At 55.6% G+C, this 10781-nt stretch overlaps 1 protein-coding gene across 2 annotated transcripts; it reads left to right on the forward strand.

The window, feature by feature from the left end:
- Positions 1 to 1187: 1187 nt before the first annotated feature.
- Positions 1188 to 10781, forward strand: ETV3L (ETS variant transcription factor 3 like). 2 transcript variants are annotated; one of them, XM_048828274.2, is made up of 7 exons: positions 1188 to 1267; positions 2034 to 2146; positions 3891 to 3951; positions 5162 to 5399; positions 6320 to 6506; positions 6910 to 7033; positions 8402 to 10781. In XM_048828274.2, the coding sequence occupies exons 3-7, from the start codon at positions 3900 to 3902 to the stop codon at positions 9034 to 9036; spliced, it is 1236 nt and encodes a 411-aa protein (XP_048684231.2). In that variant the 5' UTR covers positions 1188 to 1267; positions 2034 to 2146; positions 3891 to 3899; the 3' UTR covers positions 9037 to 10781. The 2 variants fall into 2 exon arrangements, with proteins under 2 accessions (XP_048684231.2, XP_048684230.2); XM_048828273.2 differs by lacking the exon at positions 1188 to 1267 and having other exon boundaries at positions 1689 to 2146.

Genomic DNA, 10781 nt, shown 5'->3' on the forward strand with positions numbered 1-10781 from the left:
CAATGCAAAATATGTTTCTTCTCTCCAGATTTTGATGCTTTTTGGCTTCCTGTTTCCTTTTCACCCTATTTTCCCTTTAAAGCTACTTTTCTCTCTATTATTTGCTTTAACACTGTGGGTTTTTTTTTTCAAAATGGCCTGTTGCCCATGCCAGTAACATTCCCAAATAATTTGCAGAGTTTTGGGGTTCTGTTTGTTTGGTTTTTGTTTTGTTTTTATTCTCAAATTAGCCAGTTTAGACTTTTCTGGAAAATAAGGGAAAGTTCAGGAAGAAAAAAAAACCCCACAGTTTAAAAAAGAGAACTAATATTAAATGCATTTCATCCTATGGATTCTTTTCTCTAGTGGCGATGGCTTTTGTGGAAAGGGGTTATGAAACAGCTGTTTGTAAAAAAAAGAGAAAAAAAAAAGCTAACCAAACTGGATTTGAATATTATTTTCATGGGATCAGTGGGTCCTGGAAAGGCAGTCGTTGCAGAGAATCCACACACAATTATGTGTGTGAGTAGCTTTATTCACACAAGTCCCATTTCTCATGTGGATAAGTGGGTACAGTCAGGACTTTCTTCGGCTCTCTGTTGATTGGGGATAAAATGATAGGGGGGTTTCTTCTTTTTAGAGCGTTTCCTAGGGGGGTTGAAAGATGTGAAATTCACCAATCCCGACTCTCCTCTTCGTGCAGAACCTGCCTTCTTTAAGTCGTAGGGCCAGAACCTCAGCGAGTGAAACTCCAAGTTTCTCCGTTGACCTCAAGGGTCCTATGCCGATTCACACCAGCTGAGGGGCTTGCCCTTTATCTCAACTGAACCATGAATTTCTTAAATTCTCGTATTGCAAAAATAAAAAGAAGAGTCGCTCTTGGCTGGTTACAAGCCCGAGCCCTTCCTTCTCCTGCGTCTCCCTGTGGGTGACTTTGTCCAGGAGGACACTGCAGGTACGTTCAGCCACAACCTTGCTGCTTGTCTGTTTCTTTATTCACAATTTAAAAAGCAGGGTGCAGAGGACTAACTGCAGTTTTACTATGGGCCGATGGAAAACCCAGCAGGAAAATTCCAAATCCTTCCAGCCTCAGGAGTAGGAGCTCTCGCTCCCTCTTTTCCCTGGGAGTGGGGTAAGAAGATTTAAAATTAACCCTTCCCCCTCCTTTATATATAAAGATGAATCTTCCTAAAACTCTCAGAGTCTCTCTCTTTCTCATTCATTTCTAACTGCATGCAGTAGTTTCTAGCTGAAAAAAATCCCCAGAGATCCACATCTCAGCGGCAAGGTAGGTGAAGACTAGATCTGAGAGCTCCCAAGATTTCTAGTTTTCAAGGCTGTGATTTTCAAGGGGGCCACTTTCAACCCTTAGTCAATTTCTTTCTTTCTGAGCCAGCAGTTTACCTAGGGAATTTTGGGTGAATGGGGTTTTTTGCTTATCACTCTATGATGTTTGAAATCCTGAAATGTGTTAAGACGCTCAGAAAATGGTTATAAATCATAACCAACAAAGGAGTTTTCTCAATTAAAAAAATTGCATTTTTCTTAAGTAACAACCCTAATGGAAGGGGTGTGGGGGGAGGGGGCAGGGAATTTCTCTTACAATCACAGCAGAGTGACTGAGATATTTGCCCAAATTGGAGACCTAGATCTTGGGGAAAAGTGAAGGTCCTTTGATTTAATTTTCCAGCCAGGCATTTGTTATATAATTCTTCCTTCTGCTTCAGAAATATTGGGCCCAAGTAACAAATCAATGCATCCCCACTCACAGTTTGCAGTGATGCCCTGGAGAAGTCAGGAGTGAGAGGTCCAGAACCGCTGAAGAATCTGTAGACAATGAAGTGTAGAAGTCTCCTGGAGACAAGAGAGCAGAGGACAGGTCTTCTAGAGATGTAGACAATAGACATGGTTTTCCGGATGTTGGTCAAGGAGACGTGAGGTGCAAAGGCAGAAAGGAACGACATGCCCTATAGCGCGTGGGTCTAGGCTGGGTCTTTAGGGTGCAGAAGGGGCTTTGGCTGGCTCCATATCCAGCCTCTCTATGCTCCTCAAAGGGAAATCAGCAGAAGGAGCAATCAAGAGGAGGAAATACACTCTCTCACGGCTGCCTGGCAAGAAGTGGAGGTGGCATCTGTCTGCGGTGAAGTTACACAGCTCTTCGTCTGAGGTACAGAAGTGATGGGAAAAGCTTGCTATGTCCAGTCAAGTGTGTCCAAATGAGGGTCAGTGCAGGATTGTTCCTTCCAGCCCCCTCTCCAAAACTGCCTCTCTCTCTCTCACCACACATCCCCCTCGGCAATCTCTCTGCCCCCGTTTCCCTCAGCCTCGAGTCTCTCACTCCCAGTGCTGACCAATGCTTCGGGTTTCTCCTTCTCACATTTGTTATGACCCACGGGTTATATTGGTCCCTCTCCTGCGTTCCTTGTTCACTTTCATCCACTAGCTCCTGCCCTTTCGACTTTGGCAAATATATTTCACCGGGTCTTCATGTCACATTGCATCCGGACGCCCAACTCCAAGCTCTGAGCAAGAGCCGGCCTGATCTCCTTGATCATGACGCTGAATCAGTTCGTGTTTGGAAAGTACTTTGGAGGGGCAATGTGCTGTAGGCCCTAATTCCTATTTACACTCTGGCCCCTTTCGGCAGTCGCTGCAGGAGGACCACAGCGCCCACGGAAGGGGGCCTGTCTGAGTATGAGAAAGAATCGGGTCCTACGGGGCCGATCCTGAACTGAGCATCGCCCAGTTCCACCGAGAGTTCTGTGTATTGTTAGCGGGAGCAATAATCTGGGCTTCATTCTTGTTTGCCTGCCACTCTGGCAATGTTTAGGGGCCTTAAAGTGAGAGTAAATTATAGCTATAGCGACGTTACAGCCTTGGCCTGGCCGGAACTGAATAAAGGAGCCTTAGTGTGAACAAGAATCAGGCCCTTTAACCCTAAAGAAACACGACGCCTCGTAACTTTATACTGGAGAGCGTCCTTAATGATCGTTGTGTCTTCGCTGGCTGCTATGATGTAGATGATCGGGTTATATACTGTACCCTACCCTGGCCCTTAGATTATTATCTTGATTTTTATAATGTTATTTTTGAGATTATTAGACACTTTTTATTCTTCAGCCTGCAAAATCCTCGGGGCAAGGACTGTCTTTTGGTTGTTGCTGGTGGAGGTTTGTTGGGCCCCACTCTATGGTTATGGCCCCACGGGGCAAATAATAATAGAGCGTATCCATATGGCCCAGTAGGGGGAGCTGTGGAGGGGTCGTTGCTGGACGGGGGTCCTGACTTGGTTGACATCTAGGTGCTATTTGCAGGGACAGACACACACACTCAGCAGAACAAGGATGTCCTGTCCTGGAGTGACTCTTCCCACATCCTCCACGGGCCAGGGCTTGCGAGCTGTAGCTCTGGGTTTAGGAGGGGCAGCTGGAGAGAACACCCCAGCCTGAGGCATGGTGGCAGGTTTCTTGACACTCCCAAGGGCCTTTGGCCAAGGGCTCCCAGCAACCACAACACATGCACCCTGTGTTTATTTCCTTGATTTATGCAAATGTCGTGTGCCACCCGACAGTACGTGTTCTGCAAGGAACAAGAGGAGAGATCCCTGAGGGAGCCAGACTGTGGCTGCGTATGAATGAGTGTGGAGACCCCTTTCCTCTTAGCCCTGATGTCAAATACACCTGTGAGTTAGGTAATAGTCCCCCTTGCAAAGAGGGGGGAAACTGAGGCATAAGGCAGCGAAGTGACTTGCCTAAGACCGTGCAGCAAGTCTGTGGCAGAGCTGGGAATGGAACCCAGGAGTCCTGACTCCCAACACGGCCTCCAATGGTAATCAGACCATATTGTGCCCTGTGGTCTGAGCCCATGTTCCATTTCACTGCCATGGTGGCTTTGATTTTGTGCGTCCCCAGGTCTGTAAGATGCACTGTGGCTGCGTGTCTGAGGGGGTCCCCAGCTCCTACTGGATCTCAGGTGAGAATACAAACCATGCCGCGTGGAACTCCAAGGGGAGAGAGGAAAGAGCGTCTTCCTTTCCTCCTGTGGAGCCAGTCCAAGTCTGGCAATGCTACACAGGGTGAAGCTAAGTTAGGGAGTGAGGGGCCCAGCCCTGAGAGGTGCTGAGCACCTACATCCCCCTGGAGGTACCACAATCTGGTACCTTTATGCAGCAACTTTCCTCCCAGAGCCCTTTACAGACTATACATACGGGGATCACTCTCCCAGCACTGAAATGCAGCCACCTCTGGGGTGGAACTCAGCAGCTGTTTGACATCCTCACAGCATTGCTGCACTTAGGTTGGCAACTTTCTAATTGCACAAAACCCGAACAGCCCTGCCCCACCCCTTCTCTGAGCCCTTCGTCGCTCGCTCTGCCCCACCCTCACTCACTTTCACTGGGCTGGGGCAGGGAGTTGAGGTGCGGGATGGGGGTGAGGGCTCCAGCTGGGGGTGTGGGCTCTGGGGTGTGGCTGGGGATGAGGGCTTTGGGGTGCAGGAGGGAGCTCAGGGCAGGGGGTTGGGGCGTGTGTGGAGGAGTGCAGGCTTCAGGAGGGAGTTTGGGTGTGGGAGGAGACTCTGGGCTGGGGCAGGGGGTTGGGGTGCAGGAGGGGATTCGGAGTGCGGGTTCAGGCGGCGCTTACCGTGGCTCCCAGGAAGTGGCCGCCAGGTCCCTGCGGCCCCTAGGCACATGGGCGGCCAGGGAGGTGCCGCGTGCTGCCCCTCAAGGCACATGGGCGGCCCTCGCACCATAGGCGCCACCCCCGCAGCTCCCATTGGTCGTGGTTCCCTCGGGGCGGGGGCAGCACGCGGCACCTCCCTGGCCCACCATGTGCCTTGGGGCCGCAGGGACCTGGCAGCCACTTCTGGGAGCTGCACAGAGCCAGAGCAGGCAGGGAGCCTGCCTTAGCCCTGGGCCCCCGCTGCCCCACCGACCGGACTTTTAACGGTGCCCAGTCGGCAGTGGACGTTCCAGTCGAAAACCAGATGCCTGGCAACCCTACACTGCACAGGGCTCACTTGCCCAGCACTGAAATGCAGCCACCTCTGGGGTGGAACATGGCAGCTGTTTAACAGCCACACAGCAATGCTGTGTAATACTTGAAGCCAGGAAGTCCCCTGGGAGTTGTGGGGAGGCTGAGGGCAGCACAGCTGGGGTATGACTATGCTCTCACTTGCTCTGCAGGGCTGGCTTTCCCAGACTGGGCCTACAAGGCAGAATCCAGCCCCGGCTCCCGTCAGATCCAGCTCTGGCACTTCATCCTGGAGCTGCTGCAGAAGGAGGAATTCCGCCATGTCATCGCCTGGCAGCAGGGCGAGTATGGGGAGTTTGTGATCAAGGACCCTGACGAGGTTGCGCGTCTGTGGGGCAGGAGGAAATGCAAACCGCAAATGAACTACGACAAGCTGAGCCGGGCCCTCAGGTGCGGAGAAGGGGCCACGTGGGGCGGGGAGCACGGGAACCCGTCTCGACCCAGGGCAGAGACTAGGGGTCTTATCGATCAAACTGGGTATTTGGTGGAGAGGCAGAGAGCAGCCCATTCCAGCACCGCTTTGATCCATCCAGGATTCAGGGACACTAGGTAGCTCAGTCCCCGAGCTAGAGGGAACCATGGGGTCTGTCTGTGTCCAGCAGCCTCATTATAGTCCTCGCTGCTGAGTCCTGCCTCGTCCCACCGTGAGGAATCAGGGCAAACTGACTCCTGCTAGCCATGGACCTGATCCAGGCCGGGATCTGAATTCTCCTGCTTTTAGGGGAGTTCAGGCCCCAGGCCTAGCACACAGATAAGAGGTGACCTGTGAAATCCAGACATGGATTTAAAGGAGGAGGGGAAACTTATTTCAGTCTGGCTGTACCTTGGATGGACTCAGAGGGACACCCAGATCCATCCCCGACCCTTTGGAGCAGGAAAAAAAAAAAAAGGATGATGGAAAAGAGAGAGTAAGGGGACAGAAAGAGTGAGAGAAAGAGCTTATATCTCTTTTATTTTTCTAGGGAAAGATAGTCCCTCTTCTCTTCTCTTCTCTTCTCTTCTCTTCTCTCTTGTCTCCGTTGCCCTCCACCTAGCAGAGAGCAGCCCAGAGGGGAAGCAGACAGACCGTAGCAAAGTCAGAAGGAAATTTCTGCTGTCTCGCCTGGTGGGCAGGACTGGGCTTTACTGCCCAGTGCTTTCTGCTGCTCAGGGCAGAGGAGGAGAGTTTAATGTTTTTTTGATACAAATGGAAAAGATTCCTGGATCTTCTCTCGGCTTCCTGGTGCTCGTCTGTGTAGTGGCCCGTCCGTCCGTCCGTCCGCCCGCCCCGCGCTGCTCTGGCCTGTCAGGCTTTTCCCTCGCCCCCCCAGGTATTATTACAACAAGCGCATCCTGCACAAGAGCAAGGGAAAGAGATTCACCTACAAGTTTAACTTCAGCAAACTCATCTTCGTCAATTACCCGCTGTGGGACGCGCGCTATCCCCCCCCGCCCCTGCGGATGGGGGCCGCCGGCGTGTGCCGCCCGCCCGGGCTCTCCACCGGCATGCAGAGCGAGGTAACCACAGGGCACGGGGCTGGGATGGGCTCCCAGCCTGCCCCGTGGGGGGGGGCGGGTCCCAGCCTGCCCCGGGGGGGGGGGGGCGGGTCCCAGACTGCCCCGTGGGGGGGGGCGGGTCACAGAGTGCCCCTGCACGGGGCTGGGATGGGGTCCCAGACTGCCCCGTGGGGGGGGGGCGGGTCACAGAGTGCCCCTGCACGGGGCTGGGATGGGGTCACAGACTGCCCCGTGGGTGGGGGCAGGCCACAGAGTGCCCCGTGCACGGGGCTGGGATGGGGTCACAGACTGCCCCGTGGGTGGGGGCGGGTGAGTGTCAGTCCCAGCTGCCCCAGGGACCCCAGGCTCATTGTTAGGACCCTAAGTATGGGGGTCCCCACTGCAAAGCTCATTCCCCCTCCAGCTCCTGCAGAACATGATCTTCACCCGCCAGGCCTTGGCCGACCAGCTGGCCTTCCACAGAGGCCTCAGGGACCCGCTGGACATGGCGAGCCCAGGGAACAAGAAAGGGACTGCCAGCGGGCCCCGTAAGTGCCATGTGTGTCTGTGACAGGGAGGGGGCAACAAGGGGGACAGCAGCACAGGGCAGGGTCAGAGAGGAGCTTTTCAGGAGACCTCAAGGCGGTACCCGCACGCATGTGTGTGAGTGCACTGGTGTTTGTGTGTGAGTGTCCCAGATCAGTGGGTGGCTGCCGTTAACACAGCAAGGGAGAAAGAAGGGCCCAGCTCGCGTCCGAGCCGGACCGTGAGTGAGAGGATCCAGCCTCTCACCAGTCCGAGCAGCAGCGTCTGGCAGCTCCTGGCACTGGCTGCATGATGGTGCCGGGCAATGCTGAGTCCAGCCCTGCGGGCCCCGCAGGGGCATGTCTGCCCCAGGGTCTCTGACCAGCTGGATCCAAACACCCCTGAATTTGGGGGGATTTGAATCTGGATCCAAATGTCCCTCCCCAACCCTCCGCACACTCCCACTACCTGCTGCAGGTCCCTAAAATGGGAGGGGTGGGGGGAGGATGTCCTGCCAACAGGGAGGGGCTCAGGAAGGGCAAAAGCCTCAAAAAGCCCTTCCCCCACTGCTCAACCCCCTACCTGCCTGTTTCTGGAAAACTTTGGGCAGCCACAGCTGCCTTGCAGGGGTCACCTGCACAGAGAGCTGCCTGGTTTTCGAAGGGTTAATCCCCAGCAGCCTGGACTGCAGACCCCGCCTGGGTGCTCTGGAGCCAGGCCGGGGGAGGAAGGTGCGACTCAGCTTCAGTGACCCCTGCGGGGCTTTGCAGGGACACAGAACCGTCTGGATCTGCCCTGCCCAGGCCCCCTCCCCATCCAGGGCCCCTGGCAGAGCACAGGACACAAGGCCACTCTGAACCAGGGGTGTTCCCGCCCCAGAGCCCCTTTGCCACAGCTCCAGCGTGAGCTGTATTATAACAGCACCTAGGGCCAGATCCGGGCCCCATTGTTCTGGGCGCTGCAGACAGGGAGAAACAGTCCTTGCCCCAAAGAGCTCGCAGTCTGAATAAACAAGGGTAGGAGGGGAAACTGAGGCATACACCAGTGGCGTGACTTGCCCAAGGTCACCTGGCAGGGCAGTGGCAGAGCCCAGGAAGAATCCAGGTGTCCTGACTCCCAGCCCAGTGCCCAGTGTGTGCTCAGCCCCCCAGCCCCAGCACGCACACAGAAGGCCCAGCTATTGAGGTCTCGTTTTCAAGGAGGTAGCGGGGCCTAGGGGCTTGGGCACTGCGTGTGGGGACTCAGGACTCCTGGGTTCCATCTCCAGCGCTGCCAGTCAGCTTGGGCTCCGTGACGTGGGGGCTGCCTTGGGATGCGCGGTGGGGGGCAGCTGGCTGGTGTCGGCTTTGGTCCAGTCTCACTTTGCTCCCTGTCTCTGTTCCTGTCCCCAGAGTTCAGCTCGCTCCCCTCTCCCTGCCTGTTCGGCTCCTGCTGCTGTGGGGGAGTGCAAGACAAGTTCCCCTGCCTGGGCGCCTTCCTGCCAACGATCCCGCACTCCGGCCTCGGCCCCCACTCCAGCCGTCAGCTCTGCCCCCCTCCCCAGTACCCCCAGCCCAGCTCCCCCGACTGGTCGTGCTTCCCCAGCCACGTCTTCCAGCACGGCTGGTCGGTGCTGCCCCTGGAGGAGAGGGCCCACCCACACAGCCCATTGGGACCCCCCAGATCAGAAGCCCTCCGGAAGGGTGTCAGCTTCCCAGCCATTAGGCTGCAGGGGAGAGCGTTCCCCGGGCTCCCATTGGGTGCCACGCGGGGCCACGGGAGCGCGATGGCCGGAAGGAGGCTGGGGTTCCCGCCGGACCTCTCCCAGCCTAGGGAGGAAGCGGAGGCCTCCTCTGCAGAGAGCTGCCTGGGTGTGAAACCGGAGCTGGAGCTCGAGGGCCGGCCTCAGGCCAAGGGCGCCGGCAGTCTGGAGCCCAGTGGGGGAGGTGAAGGTCTGCATTACCCCCCCGAGTTACAAGGCCTCCACCCACCCAGCATCCCCTGCTTGCCTGGCTTTAAAGCTGGCTGCTCCCTGGATCCTACCTAAGGCAGGTGGGCAAGAGTTGAGGGGATGTCAGCTCTTCTCCTCCAGCCCTGATTCCACTGTCCCAGGGGACCCTGGCATTCCAGCTAGCAGACCAGAAGCTCCCTCGACCAGCCGGCTCTCCGCAACCCGCCACTCGCCCTGTCTCAGGGCTGAGGAGGTTGATTTCCAGTGGGGTGCTGGCTGGGACCCCAGAAAACCAGCCACCAGGGTCTGCCAGTGACTCATCCTCATTCACCCACCAATAACCCCTCCATCCACAACTCCCTGAGGCAGAGCCAGGGAGGTAGGTGCCCCGAGTGTGCAGAGCCCTCTGTCTTCCTCGCCTGGTCTCAGTGCCCCACCCCGGGTAGCCTGAGACATGCTTCATTCATACCTCAAACTTCCCCAGCCTCTGCTCTGCTTCACAACTAAACCTGGGTCCAGCCCAGCCCGGCCACTCTTTGTGATCAGACACCCTCTCTCCGGGACGGCCCATCCGGTGCCAGACCCCAGCTCTTCATTCGCTTTGAAGCTCTCGGCGTGTGTCGGGATGGCGACCGGAGCTGATGTGCAAACAGGTTTGGAATCCCGGGGGAACCCCTGAGGAACACGACAAAGTTCTCATTTTCCTTGCCATTTTTTTCTTCCAAAGGTTTAGGTGGGGAAAAAAAGAACAAACAGATTGTTCAGTGTTTGGCAACAGGAAAATTTCAGCCAAAAAATTTCAAATTTTCAACAACCCCCGCACTCAGTTTAGCCCAAGACGTCACCCGCAGAAATCTCTGCTTTGACTAAAAACTTGGTTTCTGTCGGAAAAAACCTTGAGAAGGGAAAATGTTGACTGGCTCCAGTACCGCTGCTGCTGGCTCATCCCCAGGGATCCCACGTGGGACGTCTGGATCAAAAACACGAGCCACCCGTGTCAGCAAAAGAATAAGGCCTGTGAGCTTGGGCTGTATCTGTCTCATCAACTTCATGCATCATCCAGCTCCTGGAGGGGGGAAAGCCCTGCATTGGGTCCGCATGGGGAGGTTGAAAGTGACCCAGTATTTCCCATTAAACACTCAGTTGCCCCCACAGGGTTATTCTACCCCTTTTTTCTTCTGGTACTCCCCAGCCACCGCCCCACCCATGCTGGGGACACGTTCTGAATTGCTCAGGCCCCAGTTCCCTTTGCCTGGCGACACTCTGGAAACCAGAGGGGGGGGGGTGTCTTTCCTCTCGACTTTCCTCCCTCTTGTTCAAACATTTGTGTGGAGTGTTTGCTAAGTGCCTAGTTGTTGGTCCCCTTTGCCCTGCTGTTGGGTTCCCTCTTAACTCCTCGTCTGCCAGATCTCAAGTCTGGTCTTGGGCTGCGCTGAAATCAGGGGAAGGTCAGGGGTGGTCCAGCGCTGAGGCAGGGGTGTTCTGCCTGGGGGGTCCCAGACCATTCAGCACAACAGGTGTACTCTGGAGGCACCGAGCATGCAGCAGCTCGGCAGGGATCTTCTGCCTGGATAGGCTGCTCCTTCCAGCATCAGAACAGGTGCATTCTCTTCGGCTGGAGCCTGGAGGTACACCACCAGCCCAGCCCGATTTGTCCGTATATACAAGTCCCTGTGCCACATCGCCCTGACGTCTTCCCCGCTCCCCCTGTCCGGCAATACCCTCGCGCCCCACGGCACAGTTTGTCAGTGAAATAAACGTGCACGGCCTGTCTAGTCTCACCCCGTCTGTATAAAAGATGAAACCAAACCCGGTGAATAAAGATTGTTTGTAGACCAGAA

The sequence above is a fragment of the Caretta caretta genome, chromosome 24, assembly GCF_965140235.1.
Source record: "Caretta caretta isolate rCarCar2 chromosome 24, rCarCar1.hap1, whole genome shotgun sequence".
NCBI classification, from domain to species: domain Eukaryota; kingdom Metazoa; phylum Chordata; order Testudines; family Cheloniidae; genus Caretta; species Caretta caretta.